This window comes from Lytechinus variegatus, chromosome 6, assembly GCF_018143015.1.
Source record: "Lytechinus variegatus isolate NC3 chromosome 6, Lvar_3.0, whole genome shotgun sequence".
NCBI lineage: Eukaryota > Metazoa > Echinodermata > Echinoidea > Temnopleuroida > Toxopneustidae > Lytechinus > Lytechinus variegatus.
Window position 1 is genome coordinate 29644178 of NC_054745.1, and position 25966 is coordinate 29670143.

Below are 25966 nucleotides of genomic sequence, written 5' to 3' on the forward strand. Positions count from 1 at the left end.
TTGAAGTCATGCTGTGATATGATACTATTCGAAGACAATTATGATGAAGAGTTTTCCTAGTAAATTTCAGATATGAGAACAGCCACTATCTAACAGCACAATTTTCTTTCCTGTTCGACGGTGCCACAAAATTCTGGGCCTTTCAGATCCGTAGAAGTATATTAAAAACAACACAAACGTGATACTGCCAAAGGATGCTGCAGAGCACCGTCTATCAAAAGCTCTTTTCAATTTCAAACTTATTCTAATAATTTTTTTATATCGGTTTTTATGTACAGTTCACTGCATAAGCCTGCACTTTTTTTTAATTTCATGAAAGCCTGGGACTGAGATTAAGCGCACTAGTGGCCACGATCGAGAGGGAACGGATACTCCCTGTAGGATCGTAAATCCCATCAGCGAAGTGATTCGCTTGGGCCATTCAGGGCCAAACGGCCATTAAATTCTAGGTGTGGCCTTCGAGAGGATCATAAAAACTAACTTTTCTCTCGAAAATTTTGAGATGAAAATCCGTTAAAAATGGTTCAAAATGAGACACTTTTTCGGGAGAAGTGGCTCTCGTTTTGTTGAGAGTAAAACGAGAGCAATTCCTGCTCGTGTTCATAGTGTATCCATCCTAGAATCCTATTTTGTTTCATACTACTATGGTCTAGGACTCTAGGAGGTAAAATAATTTGCTGACAGGGGGTATGGTGAACATAAGGATCCAAAGGTACCTGGAAATCCAAGATGGCATCATAAAGGGCTGCCGTGTATCTTCCATATACTCCAATGCGTACAATAGTTATTTTTTCTTTCCAAATTTAAAGTTTTATTTCAAATCATTTGCTCCTTTTACGAGGACATAAAACAATATACTACCTGGTTTATATTCAGATTACTGTCCCAGGGGAATGGGCCCTTACGCGAGAACCAGAAATCCGTAATAATTAAGTACATGGTCTATGGGAAAGTTGTCCTTTCACCTTGTCATAATTTACTTACACAGTTGAGAATTTGAAATCTTCATAGGGATCTCAATTTTACAGCAAATATAACTTGCGTATTGCTCGTCCGATTTCGTTCAAACGTTCACCATTCTGTTTTGGTTATTTTTATTGTTTCCAACCCAACATTCTATGACCAAGGCTGGATTCCCCTTTAATGCCCTTCTTCTAAGATTGAATCTTAATAAATTTGCTTTGTGTTATATTTGTAACATTCTCTCTAATAGGGGTCACAGTTTTCATTTATTTATTATTATTACTAATGTCATTATTATCATTTCATTTATTTTTCTCTTTTTCAATTTAATTTAATTTCATTTATTTATTTGATTAGTAACTTATTCATTATTATTTTATTTTGTTATTTATCAGTTTTTTTATCAATTCATTAATTTATTTATTATTATCACTATTTCTTTCTTTATTTCATTATATTATTTTATTTATTTATTCTTTATTAACATTTATTCATTTATTATTATTGTATATAATAATATATTATTAGCATTATTATTATTTTTTTTTTTTTTTTTGGGGGGGGGCATTACAGCAAATGTGCTTCGCAGTGGTGGGGGTGGTGACCATGCAAAGAATGCAGCATTATGAATTAGGAAATATCTGGCAAGATATGAGAAGATGAGGGTTTGGGGTGGTGCAATATTCATATTGGAGTTCAATTGAGTTTCTTAAACAAACATTAATATTCGAAAGAGCAAAATCGTGCTTTATCGAAGTAAATCACAGAGTCGTGGCATAATGGCAAAAATTTTGCTGAATTGTGTCGTTGAAGATCCCCCAAAATTATAATAGTTCTGTCCATGCTACAATGAAATATGTAAATAATTGGAGTTGAATTAAATTGCATAACACATTTTCATCTATTTGGGGCATCACTTGATAGAAAAGGTTCTGTGACATCATCAGCATCTGTATTAATCGATAGAGGGCGCCTTCCATCAACCTTGCCGAGACCCTTGCATTGTAGAACACTGAAGAAGTGATATGCAAATACAATAGGAACAGGGAAAGAGAGAGGGAAAGAGAGAGGGAGAAAGAAAAGGTGACAAAGAGAGGGAGACAAAGAGAGGGTCTCGGAGAGAAAGAGAGAGAAGGGGGGGGGGGGGGAGACAGAGTGTATGTGAATGAAATTGATTAAATTTTATTTTTGTTTAAGTTTGCATGGATAGCCTTGCCAAAGAGGGCAAACATACATACAAATAAATGAATTATGAAAAACATGAATATTGAAATACATTAAGGTAAAAATGTTCATCAATAAATGAATTGAATAAACAAAAATTATTAAATCGATATGGAAGTTTGAAAATGATAAGAAGGCATAGAAGAACAAGAATATGAAGAAGGGGAAGAAGAAGAGAAGAATGAGGAAAGAGAAGATGAAGAAGAAAGAAATGGTAGTAGAAAGCAAGTATAATTTTTGATAAACAAAATGAAGAAGCAAAGGCAAAGAATGACAAGATGACACACATGAATAAAGAATGCTTGTGTTTAAGATACCTTACCCGGTAATGATGATTGGTATGATTAACAGTGCCGACATCACGAAGAAGACAACCGTTGATAGGAGATCGATAGTAGCGTAGTATATTCCATTTACTATGGGCGTGGCGAGAAAGGCAGAAAGGCCGTCCAAGACGCCCAAAGCAGCAAATAATGCGCCTTTAAGTTCATAAAAGATAAAAATATGATTGTAATAGAAACAAAGCATTCAGGAACAACATAAAACAAATAACCCCAACAAGTGATTACGCGTTGCCCCAAGCACTCATTTAACTAACGGGTATATTGTGACATTTACGTGAATCATTGATTTTTCTTTTTATTTAATTTCTTTTGTGTAATGATTTTCTTTGTTGTTTCACCGTATTGCTCCGAATCATTCAAACGTGGTAGTAATTTCGGTGTTAAAAATATACTCTTGACATGTTTACGAAATGGACATGATGACCCCTCCCTCATCATTTACCATGAAATAAAATAAAACTCACTTCTTTACTATATGTAATAATTTGTGTAATGTGTAAATCATTGTGTAAATGGGACAATATATCTGGCAAGTTAGGTTGCATTACCTTCTAAGACGCATTTTAAGATTTTGTGTATCACTGTATCCAGTATTGTTAAGATCTTAAACAACCAATAGGTTGTTGAAGATTTTACTTTCAAAGAAACGTCTGATATGAAACTGACAATGCCGTGTAGGGGGTAAAAATCAAACGTGTCTATCGCAAATTCCATATATACTGCATACTTGTATTGTTTAAAAGATTAATTTACAATAATCTTCGACAAGTTTTCCAACATTGTTATACAAACCAGGCATATATTTAAATAATATTATCCAAAATAGTGCCCATAACACAAATTTTGAACTTTTTTGGGACAATACGATCAATAGTTATTGTAGCATGTGCGTAAAAAAACAATAGTCAAATGTACACATTACCTTCCCTCCCAACTTTTAGGTACTACTTTTATTCGAACGTCATGGTGCCCAAAACACAAATTTTCAACATTTTGGGACAGTTTGAACAATAGTTATTATAGTAATGCGTAAAACGAGAAATAGCTATAGTATAGTCGTCTGTGCACCATACCCAAAACTTTTAGGGCGTTCTAATTTCTTCGAACCTCATGGGATCGGTGGATATTTTAAAGGGATGGTCCGGGCTGAAAATATTTATAATTTAACAAAAAGAGTAGAATTCACTGGGCAAAAGGATGAAAATTTCATCAAAATCGGATAACAAAAAACAAAGTTATTGAATTTTAAACTTTAGTAATATTTTGTTAAAGTTAGTTGTCATGAATATTCATTAGGTGGGCTGATGATGCCACATCCCCACTTATTCTTTTGTATTTCATTATATGAAATAAGGGTTATTCATTTTTTTTCCTCCAAGAACTCAAAAAAATTGATTGAAAACTGATTTAGTGCGCTAGATATTTATTGATGCAATTTATTTCATTATAAGGGAGACATATTATTCACACAAGTATGAAATAATGAAAAAAATATGATTTCATGTAATAGCATAAGAAAACGGAAAGTGGAGATGTGATATCATCAGCCCACCTAATGAATATTCATGACTACTGTTTTCACAAATTATTGCTAAACTTTAAACTCCAATAACTTTATCATTTCCCATCCGATTTTGATGAATTTTTCGGCAATTTGCTCAGTGAATTCTACTCTATGTATTAGGATATAAATATTTTCAACCCGGACCATCCCTTTAAATACTACGTGGTAAGAAAAAGAATAAGCAAGTAAATGTTACCATGTTCGTTTTTCTGCACTACAGTTGAGAGGAATGTACGAATTACGGGCAGTCCTAGGAGCTTGAACAACCCAAGGAACGTACCTGCGTGAAGGCAATAGAAGTATTGTGAATAAAAATCATTCTTTTACCAATAAATGACCTATCACGAACGTACCTGCAGGAAGGGAATAAAAGCATTGTGAATAAAAATCATTCTTTTACCAATAAATGACCTATCACGAACGTACCTGCAGGAAGGGAATAAAAGCATTGTGAATAAAAATCATTCTTTTACCAATAAATGACCTATCACGAACGTACCTGCAGGAAGGGAATAAAAGCATTGTGAACAAAAATCACTTTTCTACCAATAAATGACCTATCACGATAGCTTATTAAGATTTTGACCAATAAATAACCTATCACGATAGATTATTCAGATTGTTGGAAATGCACTGATATAAACTGGCGTGTTAAAACGGCTCCATGACATTTGCTCCAGCGATAATTGCTCCGCTGTGAATTCCACACACTAACGGAATGACGTACTTCAACCATGGGTTAACACTATCCTCTATCCTAAACCTAACCTCAAACCTAAAGTAAAACTCTTTTTAATGACCATCATTTGGTAGTGAAACCCTTTTTACTTGTCAAATTTCTCGGAACCACAAGGACCTTTTTTTAAGGATTTTATTGGAATAATAAAACCAATTTACAATGCGTGAGACATAGTCAAAATATGGCATAAAGTACATATAACAAAGTGACAATCTTATGGAGAAAGACATGAATGCAATATAGGAAAAGAAAGGAAAAAAAAATAATGGGGAAAATGCAGAGGCAACCTACGTAAGCAAATATAATACGCTTGAAGCATAGCAGCCTTCGTTTTGTAGTGAAGCCCTCTTTTTTTTTAGCTTGTCAAATTTATTTGTCAAACCCCCTCCTTGGAAAAATATTTAGCTCCTCCCCTGTTTGAATGGGCGTTCTGAGATAGGCGTTAACGGAAGTGTACGGGGAAAAAACTTTGTTGGGAAGGGAAAAACATTTGATGACAACAATAGCAACAACAACGACAATAAAAAATGTCAAGGGTAGGACGTTCCGTTAAATGAAAAATCAAAGGTTATTAGAATTCTACAAGGGGCACTCTGTACCCCCCCCCCATCTTTTAAGTACGCTAGTGGTGATGCACATGCTTCCTATTTAGTCTCGTCATAGAGATATCGTGGCTAAGTCTCCAGACTTTGAACCACAAGTTTCGGGGTTCGAATTCCACCATTTATAACGGCGACCTTCGGCAAGGCGCATTTATCTACATTTGCCTCTCTCCACCCAGGAAGTGAATGGCTACCCTGTATGGTGGACTTCGTTGAATGCTCGGCCACCCGATTACGGTAGCCGTGCTAATTCGCCGAGGTAATAGATCGCAGCGCTGAGAAACATTGTATTAAGTTCTATTTTGCACATTATCATCATTATCATGCTTATTATTATCATATTACTAAATATATAACAATCACACACTCTCTACTTTTAATTTTGGATAAAAAGGCTGGAACAATCATAAACAGGGAAGAAATCAATAAAAATCACTGAACTTCGATAAAACATGTTAAAACAAGCGAACTTACTTGCAAATATTAGGACAGTTGACGGTATGACAAATGTGAATGCCAATGCTAAGGTATTAGCTAAACCACTTATAGTCGAGACCTGCACGATCCACATGTAGCTTAGCTTCAATCGTTGAAAAATCCCAGCTCCGGCTACAGTTCCTGTATAATACCATAAATATAAAAACATAGGGTAACATTAATAGGTCGAATATAAATATCTTATTTAAACATTCCTGAACTTTGATGCGTGTTATATCATACTTATAAACAATAGCTTATCAAAACGATCACTTAATAAATGAATAAAACGTCGGTTTCAATAAAACTTTTAGAAAATGAACAATTTACAGATTTTAACTAACAAATGAAAGTGAGGGTCTTATTAAAAAGTATAGCTTGTATTGGTACGCCACTCTGGGCATATCATATATCTTCTAATAGGTAGTTAAAAGTCTGGTTGGGTAATCGTAATCATATACATCGAAGTGGAAATTAGGTTTTTGATAACAACGAAAAAGACTAATGACTACACAAACTAAAAGAAAAAAAGAAAAGCAGAAAGTGGTAAAATGCAGGAAAAACGATTGCATCTATATATATAGCAAAGGGAAAGAAAAATAGGATTGAGAGTCAAAGTATCGTGCAAAAAGATAAAGAAATTCGCATATGTTATACATAATACTCAAACAGCAATTTGGTCTTGGACTAGTCATGAGTGACGAATTATTTGCAATTAAATTTTCAGCTCCGAAACTTAGGGTTTCGGTTTTACCAATCTTCGACATAGGCCTCCCAGCTGTTTACTGTCATTTGACGAGCAGTATGTTTTATTGCATCTATAGGCCCGTATTCTGAAGTCAAGTTTAACTTAGACCATGGTCTAACTCTTTGCTAAAATTATGGGGAGCCAAAAGTGTCATTTTTTAAATTAAGTTGTACGTTTCTTTATACATCTATTGTGCTCTTTCCTGATTATTCAATGGTGAGGACAATCATCTATTTATACTTCCTAGACAATCATGAATGAGCCACTGGCCCGTATTCTGAAGTTGGATTTAACTTAAACTCAGGTTTAAAGTTGTGGTTTAAGTATGGACAGCCAATTGTTACATAATCACTAACAGTAGAGACATCATATTTCAGCTCATTCGACTCTCAAATCATTTATAATTGTATAGGAAGTATGAATAAATGATTGTCTTCACCATCGATGAATCAGGAAAGAGCACAGTAAACACAAGAAACATACAACTCAATAACACATTTGACACTTTTAGCTTACCATAATTTTAGCACAGAGCTAGACCATGGTCTAAGTTAAACCTGACTTCAGAATACGGGCCACTGCGTCTTTGAAATCGTTCTGCATTGCGGTGCGAAAACGTTGTTTTCGGCAATGGTCTAGCTTACCAATTCCTGGTATCACGAGGGAGATTGTGACGAAGTATCCGATCATGACTGGTCCCCAGCAGAAGGGTTGCCCTTGGCCATAGAGCACTGTGATCGCGATACCACCTTGAATCACGATACCGACTAGTATACTGACAGCAAGCATTGCAATCAGAATGTAGAGGCGATTATCTGTTTGATATCGATAAAATATGATACCGATATAGTTAATAATGAACATATAATTGTAATAATCATCGATCTTAAAATACATAAAGACTTACATATCTTATATACTGACGAACATGCCATCACATCGGGCTATCACGTCCGATCAGGCAATCGTGTAACACGACCATTCGTATAAGTGCCGTGGCCGAGTAGTCTGAGGTGCCTGACGATACATGGAAAGTCCGAGGTTCGATCCCCGGCACCTATGCCCGTGAGCAAGGTATTTAATCAACAATGCTCTTATTCTGCATTCAAATAAATGAAAATGCTATACGCATTCTTGATAACTAGGTGTGCACTTGTTTAACAAAAAAATCGAGAGAGTGACCGTCTAAATTCCCGAAAGATCGGGTCAAGTTGTTCATTTGGCTTACAATTTTTTACAAAAAATGGTAATATGGATCCGACCTTTTCGAAATTTGGGGGGACCCTTTTCTTGAATGGTTGTTTTACACGATTGCCTGTAAAGACGCGATATCCCGATGTGACGGCACAAGACATTTTATAGTGACAACTTTCTTTTTAGAATATAGGAGGATATGTAATTCACGACATATGGCCGGGGGGGGGAGTACTCGAATTATAACATGTCAAAAATAGGGGGCTCTGGAATGAAATCTTTGTCTTAAAAGGGGGTCTCCGGAACGGATCTTGGATCAACGATTGCTGAAAATGCAATATGCTTTTGAACTGACCACATCAAAGAGGGGAATCTCCAGGACGTACCATATGGTAGTGGGTAGCGGTATATAAACAGGGTAGATGCGCAAAACCACACATTTGAGGGTCTCAGGAACGGGCAAAAAATTTGAATTTCTATTTGGCTTTCTAAATTGGTGATGCTCTAGCTGGAACGGAAATTTAGGTTATAAATGTGGGTCTCGACCGGGCACATACGTATCATACATTTATACTAAGTAGCCCCCCTCGGACATATGGGATGGCGCCACAAAAAGAGTACACCATATAGGCCCGCTCGATGACTGAGTTCTGGAACTCCCATCGACTTTGTAGTGCGAGCGGACTACGGACCAGGGGAGTGTTTCATCAGCATTTTTGTACAAGTTGTCAGGTCCTACAACTTTCCTTGAATTTGATTGGCTGAGAGGCACTGTTACTATGGTAACTGTCGGATAAAACAGAACTTGTCGGATAAAATGTCCGACAAGTCCTTTCATGAGACGGTCCTCAGATGAAACTGTTGGTAAAGTACTCACACCTTTTTACGTACGACTGGTGATCACTTTCTCGAGAGGTAGATCGACAACAATGATGATATGTAGTAGATCATCTACCGCAAGGAAGGATCACCAGTCGTGCGCAATGTCATGCGTAATACTCGCGAACAGCTTTATGAGACATGGTGAAATAGTGCCAGGTGATTTGTTAATTATTAACAGATGTTTACCTGTATTGACTCGGAACAGACGAACAATGTCTTTGAGTACTTCAGCCGTATCCCTCTTTTTGTCATCGGTAATAGTCTCTTCCAGGAGGCATGGTGTCCCAGCATTGATGATACTTAGGACGAGGGCGGTGAACGGAACCCAAAGGCTCAGAGCAAAACCTAGGGCATGGATCATGTACCCGAGGCAGATCTGCATTGCTGCTATCCCAACAAATATGAGGATCTCCACAACGACAATCCGGATCATCCTGTCCTTCTCTGTGGTTATGTCGGTGATGTAGGTGAAGCATCCTGTCATGAAAAGGGCCAGGTTGCCACAAAGACCACAGAAGATGCTGCCAACGAAGAGGTAACCTAGAGGAAGTTCAAAGTTTATTACAAGAAGCTTGACAACGCATTCTCCGAGAAATCCCAAGCATGGCAGAAGGATGGACACTCTTCTGCCGTATCGCTGACTCAGGGTCCCGATTAGCAATGTCGTGAAGATGCTTGGAAGAGAAGCGGAGCAGGTGAGATAAAGCGTCCATTTAGACGTGATCTTCTGGATCTCCCCTTCGATGAACGCGGTAGAGTTGCCTTGATCACAGGCGCTGTCATGCGAGCCATTGAAGGTTGCGTTGCCGTAGAGTTCCGAGCTCACGCGAAACCTGATGTATTGCCCGCCAAGTGTGGATATGCCACCATAGCTAGCAGCCACCAAGATAACTATGAACTCTACGGTGATCCAGCAACGACAAGTTCGCCTTGTTTCTACCTTTTTGACTATAGCCAAGGGTGAATCCTGGTCCGGTAGAGGGGGTGCTTCGTGAGATGCATAGTCCTTTAGGTCTGAAGAAGCCCCATCGTAGAGGGCGCTCCTTTCCTCACTTTCCTCCATCCTGATGCCAAATCCGCTTTGAACGAACCATAAACCGTAGTTTATTCCTGACAATCAACACAACTGTGAAATTAAATTCAGACAAGACGACAAAAGTACGATTTAAAAATATGATGGCATTTGATTTATACTTGTCCCATAATTTTGAAACCTGAAAGGTTCCTGAAAAGGGTCAAAATCACCTTGACCACCCACTTCCGATCCTTTTTAACGTGTTTAGGGTTCTTAAAAAATTAAAGTTCTTGAGTATGCAAATAACCTTTTTCGGAACGCCCTTTCTCAAGGGCTTATACGGGATAAAGTGATTCCAAATTAAAATTGAATCGAAAAGGGATTCCAAATCGCGTCATTCATAGGATAGGTGAAAAAACAACTACATTTATTGAATGCCAATCATTTACTTTACATCTGATATAAGCCTACTTTATATCATTATGTTTGAATGGAAATAAATTGTGAGTTAAATGAAAAAATAGCATCGAGGCATTTAAACATACACAGTCTCACAAGAATCGAGCTCAATACACACGTTGAATGAATGTCTTACGGTTATAACGAGTTTTCTCATCGCGACGCAGAATGAATTCAAGAACGCAGTAAATGTAATGAAAATGCCCGTCATGAACGGGAGGTCGGCCTCATGAACGGGAGGTCGTGGGTTCGATCCTCGGCCGAGTCACACCAAAGACTTATAAAAATGGGACCTTTTGCCTTCTCGCTAGGTGCTCAGCATTTAGATTGGAGAAGGGTAATAATAACATATAATGTTATGCAGGGCCCGCTGGTAGAGCAGTTTCCTAACTGAAGTGGCTACCCTGGGTAAATAAAACGTTATTATTATAATTATCCGGAGCTGACGAAAATTTGCAAATTATTTTATTTGTCCAGGGTCCGGCACACTCTAAATTCCAAGGATTTAAAATAAATCCAGACCGGCTGTGAACAGTAACCAGCCGAATTTCGAATTTATTTTAAATCAAACAAGTTAACTTTTAAATTTCAAAAGATTTAAATTCAAATCTTTTAGATTTATATTTAAAATCAACAAGGTTTAAATCGAAATCTATATATTCGGCAAGTCACTATTCACCCGGCGCGGATCCATGGGGGGGGCCGAGGGGGCCTTGGCCCCCCCCCTTCGGCTGAAAAAAAGAAGAGAGAGGGAAAGAAAGAGAAAAAGAGGGGAAGAGGGGAAAAAAAGAAGAAAAGAAGAAAGGAAGAAAAAAAGAGAGGAAAAGGGGGAAAGAAAAAAGGAAAAGAGAGAGAGGAGAGGGGGAAAAGAAGAGGGAAAAAAGAGAGAGGAAAGGGGAACGAAAAGAAGAAAAAGGGAAGAGGGGGAAGGAAGGGAAGGAAAAGAGAGAGGAAAAGGGGAAAGAAAGAGAAGGAAAAAGAGAGGGAAAGGAAAAGGAGAAAAAAAAGAGAGAGGGGAAGAGGGGAAAGGAAGAGAAGAAAAGGAGAGAGAGGAAAAAGAGGAAAGAAAAGGAGGAAGAGAAGAAAAGAAAGGGGGAGGGAGAGGGAGGAAAGAAGAGAAGAAAAAAGAGAGGGGAAAGAAAAGAAGAAGGGAAAGAAAAAAGAGGGGAAAGAAAGAGAAAAAAGAGGAAGAGGGGGAAGGAAGAGAAGAAAAAGGGAAGGGGAGGGAGAAGAAAAAAAAGAGGAAGAGGGGGAAGAGAGAGGAAAAGGAGAAAAAAGGAAAGAGAGGAAGAGGGAAGAAAGAAGAGGAAAAAAGAGAGAGAAGGGGGAAGAAAAGGGGAAAGGAAGAGAAGAAAAGGGAGGGGGAGAGGGGGAAAAAAGAGGAAGAGGGGAAAGAAAAGGAGAAAAAGGAGAGAGAGGAAGAGGGAGGAAAGAAAAAAAGAGAGGGGAAAGAAAAGAAGAAAAAGAAAAGGGGAAAGAAAAGAAGAAAAAAGAAGAGGGGAAAGAAAGAGAAAAAAGAGGAAGAGGGGAAAGGAAGAGAAGAAAAGGGAGGGGAGGGGAGGGGGAGAAAAAAAGAGGAAGAGGGTGAAAAGATAGAGGAAAATTGATGTTCAACGTAGGGGCGCCAAATTGATACTCGAGCTACGGGGGGGGGGGGGGAATGGTATTCGAACTAGGGGCGCCAAATTGATGTTGGACCTACATGTAGGGGCGCCGAATCGATATTCGAACTAGGAGGGCGTTGAAATGATGTTCGAAGGGATGCCAAAATGATGTTCGAACTGGGGGCAGAATTGATGTTCGAACGGGGGGGGGGGGGGGCCGAAGTGATGATCGACCTACATGTAGGGGCGCCGAATTGGTATTCGAACTAGGGGCGCCAAATTGATGTTGGACCTACATTTAGGGGCGCCGAATTGATATTCGAACTAGGAGGGTGCCGAAATGATGTTCGAAGGGATGTTAAAATGATGATCGAACTGGGGGCGCCAAATTATTACTCGATCTGGGGAGGGGGGCCGAAACGATGTTCGAGCTAGGGGGCGCCTATGATACTCAAACTAGGGGCGCCGAATTGATGTTCTAACTAGGGGGGGGGGGGGCGCAAAATTAATACTCGAGCTAGGGGGGCAAAATTATATTCGAACTAAGGAAGGCAAATTGAGTTCGAAGGAATGCCAAAATGATGTTCGAAGGGGGGGGGGGGGCAAATTGATGATCGACCTACATGTAGGGGCGCCGAACTGATATTCGAACTAGGAGGGCGCCGAAATGATGTTCGAAGGGATGTCACAATGATGTTCGAACTAGGGGCCGAATTTATGTTCGAACGGGGGGGGGGGGGGAATTGATGATCGACCTACTTGTAGGGGTTCCAAATTAATATTCAACTAGGGGCGCCAAATTGATGTTGGACCTACATGTAGGGGCGCCGAATTGATATTCGAACTAGGAGGGCGCCGAAATGATGTACGAAGTGGGGGCGCCAAATTGATACTCCAACTAGGGAAGGGGCCGAATCGATGTTCGAGGTAGGGGGCGCCAAATTGATACTCAAACTAGAGGGGCGAAATGATATTCGAACTAGGGAAGGCAAATTGAGTTCGAAGGAATGCCAAAATGATGTTCGAACTGGGGGCCGAATTGATGTTCGAACGGGGGGGGGGGGGGCAAATTGATGATCGACCTACATGTAGGGGCGCCGAACTGATATTCAAACTAGGAGGGCGCCGAAATGATGTTCGAAGTGGGGGCGCCAAATTGATACTCGAACTAGGGAGGGGGCCGAATCGATGTTCGAGGTAGGGGGCGCCAAATTGATACTCAAACTAGGGGGCGCCGAATTGATGTTCTAACTAGGGGGGGGGGGGGCGCAAAATTAATACAAGAGCTAGGGGGGCGAAATGATATTCGAACTAAGGAAGGCAAATTGAGTTCGAAGGAATGCCAAAATGATGTTCGAAGGGGGGGGGGGCAAATTGATGATCGACCTACATGTAGGGGCGCCGAACTGATATTCGATCTGGGGAGGGGGGCCGAATCGATGTTCGAGCTAGGGGGGCGCCTATGATACTCAAACTAGGGGGGCGCCGAATTAATGTTCGAACTAGGGGGGCGCAAAATTGATACTCGAGCTGGGGAGGGGATGATATTCGAACTAGGGAAGGCAAATTGAATTCGAAGGGATGCCAAAATGATGTTCGAACTAGGGGCCGAATTTATGTTCGAACGGGGGGGGGGGGGGGGCGAATTGATGATCGACCTACATGTAGGGGCGCCAAATTAATATTCAACTAGGGGTGCCAAATTGATGTTGGACCTACATGTAGGGGCGCCGAATTGATGTTGGACCTACATGTAGGGGCGCCGAATTGATATTCGAACTAGGAGGGCGCCGAAATGATGTTCGAAGTGGGGGCGCCAAATTGACACTTGAACTAGGGAGGGGGCCGAATCGATGTTCGAGGTAAGGGGCGCCAAATTGATACTCAAATTAGGGGGCGCCGAATTAATGTTCTAACTAGGGGGGCGCAAAATTGATATTCGAGCTAGGGGGCGAAATGATATTCGAATAAAGGAGGCAAATTGAGTTCGAAGGGATGCCAAAATGATGTTCGAAGGGGGGGGGGGCAAATTGATGATCGACCTACATGTAGGGGCGCCGAACTGATATTGGAACTGCCGCCTTGTTGTTGGCTCATTGTTCCATATATTGAAAGTTTGAAATGCCTTGGCCCTGAGGTTTTTAGGCATGGCCTTGGGGATTGAAGCCTTGGTCTTGGGTATTAAAGCCTTGGCCTTGGAGGTTTGAGCCTTGACTACAACACTGATGGACATATTGATAGATATTATTTACAGAAATTTTGAAGTTTACTTGCAAACACTAAGAAACAAATGTTCAGAATTGAACCCGAAAGGTTGATGCAAAATCAGCACCCTATGGGTTAAAAAATTGAACCCCTGATTTGGGGTTAAAAAATTGAACCCTGCGGTTGGGGTTCATTTTTGCACCCTGCGGGTTCAAAATTGCACTCCTAGGGTTCAATTTGAAATTTAGGGGTACAGTTTTGAACCGCAGAATGAAAAAATGAACCCCAACCGCAGGGTTCAATTTTTAAACCCCAAATCAGGGGTTCAATTTTTGAACCCATAGGGTGCTGATTTTGCAAGAACCTTCGGAGTTCAATTTTGAACCATTATTTTTTAGTGTGCAATATGTAAAAGAATAAATGATACTTTCATTGTAATGGTGAAAGTTTCGGATGCGTTTTTTATTTTTGACGAATCGTCAAATAATCAAATAACTGAAATAACTCTATGGTTTATATCGTTCCTATATTTTTTGTTTCATGTAGTAATGCGTAAAAAGACAGCTATATACAGTTGATGATACGACACCATTCGTTTCCAACCTACAGTGGGAAATCACGTTTTATTTTTTTAACGAATTCCACTGAAAATATTACGTGGATTTACTCAGGCCTAAACTGCATTGCTATCATTTACATTTATTGTTACATCTTGAAATAGTTGATGTATACAAGATACATGGGACCTTGGAATTCATGTTTCACTAGTATTGTATGAAAAAGAGAGATAAGAACTTATCGTCCAAAATGATGCGAACTTAAGAGCATTGTTTTCATATTTATAAAGACACTGACAATAAAGTATATTTTTACATTAATTTATCTTTAGTATCTTAGATTTTTTTTATATACACCGTTTACACGCATTTTGTTTCTTTTGAAAATCTATTTGGAGTATATAAAATTTGAGCAAGATTATAAGATGCATAACCTTTTGATACTTTATATGATTGTTGCAAGAGCGGAAGAGCCAATGTTTGCTGATTAGGATTGACAAGACAACTCACTGTTTTGAATGGAATTCAAGCGAATAACAAAAGATTATATAATATATCCAAACACTTACAGATCAAAGTAGGCAGTGCACTCCCAATTAGTAAATGCTGAGTGCTGACTACTGAATCTACCTCACCGATATAATAAAAAGCATGTAAATTTATATCTTTTTCAAGAATATCTTACCCAAAATAAAATATTAATTTTCTTTCATGCAGAATATACAATTTAGTTATTGCACAACCAGTTTTCATACGCGGCGATACAGGGGCGTCATCCCCGTAAGATTTTTCAACCCCTGAAGCAAAAAGTAGAAAAGAAAAAAATAATGGGAGTACCCACAAGAACGAAGAATGCCTAAAATGCAAGAGAGGTTTCTGTGAGAAGTAACTGAACTAGACATTACCCATTCGGCAATGGGAGTCAATATTTCGGAACGATTATTACTTGACTTGAAATTAGGGCCCCCTAAGAAATCCTGGATCCGCGCCTGGGATCCCGCTCACATAATTCTAGCAGGGCCTACTCTGATGAGAAGTTAAACGAATTGAAAGCATCAAATGGTTAAAATAGAAATCGCTCGAGTTTCCCGCTCGCATCGATTATTTTTTAAAGTGATATTACATTTATTCATGAACACATCATTATAAAACCATTATTCAATTGCCTCTTCTTCATGCATAGGCGGATCCAGGTGGGGACCCGAGGGGCCCGGACCCCCTATTGGTAGAGCAAAAAAGGGGGGAAGAAAGAAAAAGGAAGGAAAAGAAAAAATAAAAGGAGGAAGACGAATGAATAAAATAAGATGAGAGGAAGACTTGGAAAAATATTTTATGTCACTATATAAAATTTTCGCTCGCGCTTCGCGCTCGCATTGCCTGTTAAGTGATCCACATATCTTGTTCAACACGGAGCTTAAATATCAAGTTTGGAAGTCAGTATACAAAACATATTTCTCCTTGGAAATCGAACTTTCATTAATTTTTGTGATTTACATATTGATTTTTAAAAAGTGCTCTGTAAAAATGTCAGTTTTATGGTCTGAATATTAACATTTTCCAATTGCGCTGCGCGTTCGCGAATTTGATTTATCAGGTACCTATTATTTTCATGTATTCCATAAAGTTTTCAAAATATCCCTTTTCAGGTCTGATTGTCAAAACGCATCAGCTAGCTCGCATTAATGGTTAAAAATATATCAACTAATTAATGATGCATCCTATTCATGAATAAAAAGGTGCTTGAAATGTTCAGTGTTCAGGCCATAATATCATCAGATTCCGCGCCCTCATTATGCATTAATACTAAGATATCAATTTAATAATTAAATTGTCACTTTTGTTTTATCTCGCGCTTAGCAAGATGAATAGGAAGATATATAGTCATCATATTCATATGATAACATGTCCTAAGGATGTCAAGGTCCTATGTCTCAAAATTAAAGTAATAATGAAACATATCAGCTCTTTATCAAGTGCGATTTATATCCACCTTACAAGTTTCCTACAAGTGTTTGAAATATCAGATCGGAATATCAAATATTTTAAGCTCGCGCTTCGCGCTCGCTTGGATTATTTCCTGATAAAAGATTGTTTAGAATGCCTAGATTCTAGGTGTAAATCTGAAACACGCGCGCGCATTTTCATTCAGTTATCCAGTTTCAGATCACAATATCAAAAAATTCTGCTCGCCCTTTGTGCTCGTATTAGGAAGATCCCCTTTCTCATCCCTTTCATGATTTACAAAACACGAATAGAGTTTCCCGTTCAAGGTCGAAATCTCGATTTTTTTACGCTCGCACTTCGCGCTCGCATAATTTGATTGTGAAATATGTAACGTCTTCATGGCTAAATGCAAGCAGTCCTTAAAAGGCACTTTTCGATCAGTTCAAAACGCACTTCGCGCTCGCATCAATTGTTTAGTTATATAGCTATCTTGTTCATGATTACAAAAACTGATTAAAGTTTTCCATTCTTTATGTAGAAATGTCAAAAATTTTGAGCTCGCGCTTCGCGCACGTATTTATTTGATTGTGAAATATGTAATGTCTTCATGGCAAAATGCAAGCAGTCCTTAAAAGGCACTTTTCGATCAGTTCAAAGCGTGTTCAAACATTTTCTGCTCGCGCTTTGCGCTCGCATTATTAATGTAGGAAGATCCCCTCTTACTCATCTTTTTTCATGATTTAGGAAACATGAATAGAGTGTCCCGTTCTAGGTCTAAATCTAGAATTTTTCCGCTCGCACTTCGCGCTCGCATCAATTGATTTGATTTGATTTGATTTATTGTTTTCTTCTGCATCCATAACATTCGTATAATACATTTTTCACAACATAAAAAACATAATATGTAAGCACTTTTGGCATGAATCATAAATAATGAGTACTAAAAAAATAATTCCAGGCAAAAATGATTAACTATATGATATTCACAATTTGCAGGAGGATTGTCATCATAAGCAGATTGCTTGAAAAAATGACAATCCCAAACTTATACTAATTGAATTAATACATTTATAAAGCAGAATTGGCATATATTTTCAAATACGAAACATGAATTCATGCAATATTATAGTATGAAGATGAAGATGATAAAGCTGAGGGTGACGGTGATATGATGATGATGTTGATGATGATTATGATGATGATGATGATAAAGGCCATGGAGATGATGGTGGTCATGATGAAGATATTGGTAATGACGAAATCGAAGGAGGAATAAATTCACGATAAAAAGGATATGACACAAATAATTTACTTCAAATATTCTGATAATAACATAGATTTAACGTTTGCCTTAAATGAGTGAAGAGACGAAGATTGGTTTACAGACTCTGCTGGTAGAGAGTTACACAAATCTGGACCATGGTGTCTTATGGATTTCTGCGCAATAAGTAGTTTGGGGTTGATTAAATGGAAATTTGAAGAGTTACGGGTAGGGTATGAATGAATAGATGTATTCAGAGAATAAAAATTGTGGAATGAAGGTAGGTGGGAGCATGTTATTTACGTACTTAAACATAAGTAGTAAACTTTGAAGTGTATTTATGTCAAATACTGTTAGAGTCTTTAGTTTATGGAATAATGGATTTGTGTGTGATAAATATTGGGAATCAGTACAGATTCGAATTGTTTTTTCTGTAATTAAGTAAATTGTATTAAAGTTTTCCATTCTTTATGTAGAAATGTCAAAAATTTTCAGCTCGCGCTTCGCGCTCGCATTGTTTAATTGATGAAATACGTAATGTCTTCATGTCTAAATGCAAGCAGTCCTTAAAAGGCACTTTTCGATCAGTTCAAAACGTATACAAACATTTTCTGCTCGCGCTTTGCGCTCGCATTATTAATGTGGGAAGATCCCCTCTTACTCATCTTTTTCATGATTTAGGAAACATGAATAGAGTGTCCCGTTCTAGGTCTAAAACTAGAATTTTTCCGCTCGCACTTCGCGCTCGCATCAATTGTTTAGTTATACTGTATAGCTATCCTGTTCATGATTACAAAAACTGATTATTAATTTTTCCATTCTTTATGTAGAAATGTCAAAAATTTTCAGCTCGCGCTTCGCGCTCGCATTATTTGATTGTTGAAATATATAACGTCCTCATGGCTAACTGTATGCAGTCTTTAACAGGACTGGTAGGCCTACGTTTCCAATCAGTTCAAAACGTTTATCAAAAAATTATACTCGCGCTTCGCGTTCGCAGTATTGCAGGCACATCTTTTTTCAGAATGTTCAAATTTTAGGAAAAAATACATACAATTTCAAAAAAAAATTGCTCGCGCTTCGCGCAGTCATTATAAAATAAGGATTATGATATACATTTATGTTGATTTAAAGAATAAAGCTAAGAGGTGACTTATAGGACTACCCCCTTCAAAGAAACAAACGAAAAAAAAAACATCTTCGAGCGGCCGATCGGGGAAAATGTGGCTGAAAAAATATTTCCGGGCCCCTTTATTGGCGAAGGCTGAATCCGCCCCTGATTCATGTGCCTATGAAATAAGATAATTCAACATGCATTTAAGGCACTTATGATTGCCTGGGGGAGGGAGGGGCCGCCATTGGCGGCGGAAGCCAAAAGATGGGGTGTGCACCTGAATTTTTGGGATGGACACAGGTAAAAAATTGGACAAGCCCCCCAAAAGGTTATCAATCTAAATTTTAGGAGTTGCTAAACCAAAAATTTTTGACAAGCAGAAAAAAAAGAAAAAAGGCCATCAACCTGGGGGGGGGGGGGGGGACAACACACGTTTCAGGGGGAGTCCACGTGAATTTAGGGGGGAACCAGGAAAACAAATTGCCCAGCCCCCCAAAAAAAAAAAAAGTTTATCAAAAACAAATTTAGGGGGGACCGTCCCCCACCTAAAACTTAGGAGGGGACACGTCCCCCCGCTTCCGCCGCCTATGGGGGCCGCCATTTTTTCTGAAAAGTACACAGGGGCGCAAAAATCAGGTCGAATTTGGGCCCCCCTCCCTTCGAAATCCTGGATCCGCGCCTGTCACTATTCACAGCCGATCTGGAGTATTTTGAATCCTTGGAATTTTAGAGTGCAGGACGAAATTTCTGTTATGATTCACAGATTTTCGGCAGAGACTTCTTGGTTGTGCTTTGGCATGAAGGGCATTTTGACAATACATCTTCAGTGTTTTAAGAAGAGATGTGTGTTGCGATGCAAAAACTCCTTCAAGTTCAGCAAATGGATCGTAAATACATTGTATATCTACCATCATTGGCGGCGGAAGCCAAAAATTTTAGGGGGGACCGCCACAATTTTTTGACAAGCAAAAAAAATTGAGGGGGACACAGGCAAAAAAATTGACAAGTACAAAAAAAGGTCATCAGGTAAAAATTTTGGGGGGATCGTCCCCCCCCCCCCCGCTTCCGCCGCCTATGTCTACCATGTGTATGTATTGTACCTTACATATATCCCTTACCATGCTTGGGTTATCATCATAAAAAATATACCCCTACTCAGAATATCTTTTAGGAAAGGTAAGAAAGTCAGGGAAAGGCAATGAAGCAGCAAGTTCATAACTACTATATTTATCCGCAATGTTCTGCACTTGACCCAGGTGAGGCGAATGTTTACTCGGCGGGATTATTTCCTGGAATATGCACTGAGCGCCGGTGATGGTAGCTCGAGCTAAAGCCGGGGTAATAATAGCAGCGCTTTGTATCCTCAGGCAAAAAGCGCTTTATAAATCCAGCTATTATTAGCATTATTATATGACACTATATTAGGCCTACTATAAATTGTTTATCATTGGATTATAGTTTATGAACACTAGTGCATATTGTACAACGCCTACTTAGCTTGTTGTACGCGATCAAATGGGAGGCTGAATGTCACACATTCGTACCGTTGCACACAAGACGTACCATCCAAAATGTACCATTGCACGTACGGCTTTAGGAGGTGACGTCACAATGCGATTTCATTGAATAAGATGACAATGCGCGTAAAACCCGCTGGCTAAATGCGCAATGCTGTCCAAGATCATGTGCGCTTACGTGGGCCCAGCTTGTGGGATTTTGCTTTTCGCTTGCAATATTTTTGCTCCTTTTTCATAGATAACTGGAGGGAAAAACTCTTCTTTTTTCATATTTTCGGTAGATTCCGAGGCGTTGTACAACACAAATAGCGAATATTCTTATTCGTGCAATGGTGCGAGATTTCGCATTCGGTGAAAGAAAGAAACGCTCTATTCAACTCGGCTAACGCCTCGTTGAATAGAGCAACTTTCTTTCACCTCATGCGAAATCTCGTACCATCGCACTCATGCCTATTCGCTATTTGTATAATATAGTAAGCTACAGAATGATGTTGGATGCATCCATCGTCAGCAAATGAATTACTAGATTATAACATCCCAAAACATTATTATTACACACATTTCAACTGACTCGGTCTCAAGTGTAATCTATAAAGAATTAAGGAAACTATATTCTTACCGCAACGAAAGAGATATCTCGTGGTTGATTATACTATAGTTATAGGTCTATTGCGGTCACATGAATGAGATACAGAGTACTCTTGGTAGAAGACGAACGTCCATCGAGGTTCCAAAGTCTAAGATTGTGTTGACAAGTCGGCACGTGACTGGGCGTCATAATTAGAATTCTAATGAATTAAGAAAGAAAACGGAAGGGTTTTATGGATCAATTGATCATGATTTATTGGCGACTCTTTAGCTCTTTCGAGCTACATGAACATGTATATTAAGGGCGCAACGAGACAAGAATCTTGAGGGTGGCCATACATGGCGTACATAGGAGCCAACAAAAAGGGGAAAAAATATGTGAGGTAGCGAAGCGACCTAAGAAAACTTTTGATCCTTTTTACAAGGACCCTCTTGATTGAGCGACACAATTTCAAAACAATGGTAATACCCCATGTTGAGAGAGTAATAATTCACGTGACAATGAGGAAAATTTTCTCTCTTTTTTGTGGATACAATATTTGACAAAATAAACAGAAAAAGTTGTGAATAATATAAAGGCGATGTCATCAGACCAGAATGTGTTTTGTAGCAATGTAAGCGAAACTTTACAATGTCATAACTATTCAAATTACACCCGATCTTGATGAAATCGTTCGTATCTACGTTTGTTTGAATTCTCCTTTTAGGGTGGACTCCAGGGTGGACTTTTCCTATAAGTTGAGCCGTTTCCGGTAATTTTTCAGTTCAAGTTCAGTTCAAGCGTTTTTACTTCTCATGTGTCGAATGAACATACAACAATACAGAAATGGCACATGGATGTTGAAGTAAATTGGCAATGAATTTTGAAGATACTTTACTTTTTTGAAGATATTTTGAAGAAATTATAATACAGACATATACAGAATCAATAGGTTGATTGCACATGACTAGAACACATGAGAAATGTTGCACTTAAAGAAGCAGCTAGAGCTTGTAGAAAATGTAATACCTCAATCTGTGCTTGAATAAAATTCGCCGTCATTTAGTCGTCATGATTAAGAGAGTAGGCGTATACAAAATAATTGACCATTATGAATTGCCATACCATGGAAAGAGAAAGTAAAAATTCGACCAGATAAACCATTGTTAAATAACGAGTGCGAATATACATCTAACAATACTTTGTTGAGCCGAGAATCTTATCAAAATATTGTCCCATACAAGTAGACTTCGACCTCGCTCACAATCAAGTTTTTGCTTCCTGCTTTTTTTTAAAAACAAATGTTATATCATACATTTATCTTACACATCACTAACGGATCGATGGGGGGGGGGGGCTTTATGGCGACATTGCCCCTAAAGTTTTAACCCCCCCGAAAAAATAAATAAATAAATAAAAATAAATAAATTTAAAAAATGGGGGAGAAAAGGAAAGTAAGTCGGAATACAAAGAGAGTGAAACTATTGAAATTATGACACCATTATATGGCCTATCATGTTAAACTTTAGCTGGATCGTATAAACTTAAGGCATATTTTTTTTCTCGATTGATCGCTCTCAGCTTTTTAGAAATATTGCCCCATACCATCTGGCCTCTTTATAATCTTGGTCTCATGGCTGGGCCTCGATCTGGCGTACATGCACAACATCAAAACATAATGGTTCCAGATCAGTTTGAGGCGATGTATCAGTGTTGCATTTGGCGCGAGATCAGTCGGTGAGCGGGGGCTGGTGACCATACCCGCCTGGTTCGATTCCCACTTGGTTCACTAGTGCCCTTTGGTAAAGGCGCTGTCACACCTTGGCGTTTTAGACAGCGTATGCCCGACGTATCAAAATTTCTCTAAAACGTCGGCATACGCTGAACTTTGTTGTTTTTTTTTCAACTCTGGGCGTATACTTAACGTATTCATAACGAGTTGGACGTACACATAACGTATTAGTAACTTATATCGAACGCTTCGTTAACTTATAAGTAACGTATTCCAACGAATGCTTAGCGTATTGCTGGCGTACACAACTTATGCCCTACGATAGCCTAACTTAAGGCGCTGTCACACCTTGGCGTTTTAGACAGCGTATGCCCGACGTATGAGGAATTTGGCGAATACGCTGGCGTACGTCGAATACGTTACGGGTAAGTTTTGCATACGTTAAGAGTACGCTAAAACACGCTGGTATACGTCGTCATACGGCGAGGTCGTCGAAAAATTTTGTGCAAGCACAAAATTTTTCGACGTATGCCAGCGTATGGCTCTACGTCCCGCATACGCGGGCCATAAGTTGTAGGCAAGTTACGCGATCGTTGATACACGTTGACACACGTTACTCGTAAGTTACTCATAAGTCGATGTACGTCGAGATAATGTCCAGCGTACCCTAAAACTTACTTCTAACCTATGAGTAACGTGCTTTGAACGTATGTGTAACTTAACTCCAACGTATATTGACGTATGAAGACGTGCTCCGGATGACCACAAAACTTACTGAACGTGTTTATAACTTACAGGTACCGTATAATGGCGTATTGACAACGTTTATAGGAATTGGTATGCAAAGGTGGGGTTCACAGGAGTTTTCTTCGGCATGGCGGTGGTGTTGATACGGTGATGTATCGTGCGGTTATGATTTGAATAGTCGAGGGCAGCCTTTTTATAGGCTATGACACGTGTTCGTCAGCGATACGCTGCCGCGCGCTATGCGTAAGTTAGGCTATCGTGGGGCATAATTTGTGTACGCCAGCAATACGCTAAGCATTCGTTGGAAATAGTTAACGAAGCGTTCGATATAAGTTACTAATACGTTGTGTATACGTCCAACTCGTTATGAATACGCTAAGTATACGCCCAGAGTTAAAAAAAAAAATCAAAGTTCAGCGTATGCTGACGTTTTAGAGAAATTTTGATACGTCGGGCATACGCTGTCTAAAACGCCAAGGTGTGACACCACCTTTACGCATAGCGCGCGGCAGCTGACGAACACGTGTCGTAGCCTAAAAAAATGCTGCCGCTCGACTAACGCATGTCAACGTGTATCAACGATCGCGTAACTTGCCTACAACTTATGACCCGCGTATGCGGGACGTATGAGCCATACGCTGGCATACGTCGAAAAATTTTGTGCTTGCACAAAACTTTTCGACGACCTCGCCGTATGACGACGTATACCAGCGTGTTTTAGCGTACTCTCAACGTATGCAAAACTTACCCGTAACGTATTCGACGTACGCCAGCGTATTCGCCAAATTCCTCATACGTCGGGCATACGCTGTCTAAAACGCCAAGGTGTGACAGCGCCTTTAGGCAGATCTTCACCAGTCCCTATATAGGACATTAAGACGTCGGTCCTCTGGTTGCTAGCTTGCTAACATGCAAGCAATTTCAGGCAAAAAGGATGATCTTCTTATGCTTCTAAATATGCTTAATATAAAGTGCACAACTTTTCTGATCAATCACATGCATGCATAAATTGTATACAAGTTTGATCTTCACCTACACTCTTAAAACAAATCAGTCAAATTGACTATACCAGTAGTCAGCTAGGAGGAACTGATACAGCTATCACTGATATTCACATTTCTGATATATATTCTAGTCAGAAATAACTATGTTCTAGTAAAATATGACTAGAAAATAGTCAAATGTGACTAGAATAACAGTTGCACCCAGCTCATTTTTGACTGAATGGTTTTTAGAGTGTAGCCATTTAAAATTTGGCTTTATAAATAGGGATATGTTTCATATTATCAAGGATGAGAGATTATAGTTACAACTATATTGACGTTACCCTAAATAATGGACCCATAATTGCAACAAAGCATGAAACAGAGTCTATAATCATAATGTTAGATTATCCAGTAAAGCCAAAGTAATCACTTTGTTTATATAAACTTGGAACTTGGAACGTTGGTAAACTTGTCGTAAATCATAAACACGTCACAAGAGAATGAATTAAACGGGACGTACTGTACTCACCAAACACTTATTTCGACTGCTTTTATTTTCTGTATACACTAACGTGTTACAGACAAATTCTGCATCCCATTCCCGGCACGGCATATATAATGCTTGATCTGATAAAAAAACGGAGTTTATTGGCATATATAGAGTAGTACTACCCTTCTTCTTCAAGCTCTAATAAATAATGGACCAGCATAATCGCAACAAAGCATGAAACAGAGTCTATATAGTGTTAGATTATCCAGTAATGCCAAAGTAATCACTCTGCTATATGAACTTTAAAGCGTTATGGTAAACTTGTCGTAGATCATCACAAGAGAATGAATTAAACGGGACGTACTGTACTGCATGTACTCACCAACACTTATTTCGACTGCATTTGTTCCTGTATACCTAACGTGTTACAGACAAATTCTGCATCCCATTCCGGCAATGCTCAATCTGATAAAAACGGAGTTTAATTATTGGCATAGAGCAGTACTACACTTCATATTCAAGCTCTACAGTGCCTGAAGATTAATGTACTGATCGGTGCACTATCATGCCTTGATATTATGGGAGCTTTTTTCATTCGTGTGGATTACTGGTTATGTAGTTATGCAATTCAAAGATTGAAAATCTATGAAATCTATTGAAAACACTATACAATAGTTGATCTGAACCTTTTTGTGTTCGTCCACTCAATCATGACGTCTATTTGAACAGGTAGAGTATAGTCTGCAGGGAAAGACCTCGTTGAAATTCTAATAAAGTTCATGTCAGGGGATAAGTTTGCCTATAGAACGCTAAGAACGTATGTGAGTTTCAAATGAGCATGTTGCCTGTACCACCCCTCCCTCACTGACACACATACGCATCACGGCGGGGGGCCGGGGGGGGGGGGTAACTGAAGTCTCTTCATGCTCTCTCTCTCTTATCTCTTCGCTCTATACCCCTCCCACTAGCGTACCTATGGGGGGCAGTACGTCTGCCCCCCCCCGACGAGCCACAACCCATGCAAAGGACG

At 39.1% G+C, this 25966-nt stretch overlaps 1 protein-coding gene across 2 annotated transcripts; it reads right to left on the reverse strand.

The window, feature by feature from the left end:
• Positions 1-1521: 1521 nt before the first annotated feature.
• LOC121417335 (proton-coupled folate transporter-like) lies at positions 1522-25557 on the reverse strand. Of its 2 annotated transcripts, XM_041611009.1 has the most exons (9): positions 25319-25557; positions 24976-25073; positions 21033-21201; positions 8924-9863; positions 7306-7476; positions 5911-6054; positions 4292-4375; positions 2510-2666; positions 1522-1975 (listed from the first exon to the last, which is right to left on the reverse strand). In XM_041611009.1, the coding sequence occupies exons 4-9, from the start codon at positions 9798-9800 to the stop codon at positions 1861-1863; spliced, it is 1548 nt and encodes a 515-aa protein (XP_041466943.1). In that variant the 5' UTR covers positions 9801-9863; positions 21033-21201; positions 24976-25073; positions 25319-25557; the 3' UTR covers positions 1522-1860. The 2 variants fall into 2 exon arrangements, with proteins under 2 accessions (XP_041466943.1, XP_041466942.1); XM_041611008.1 differs by lacking the exon at positions 24976-25073.
• Positions 25558-25966: the final 409 nt, after the last annotated feature.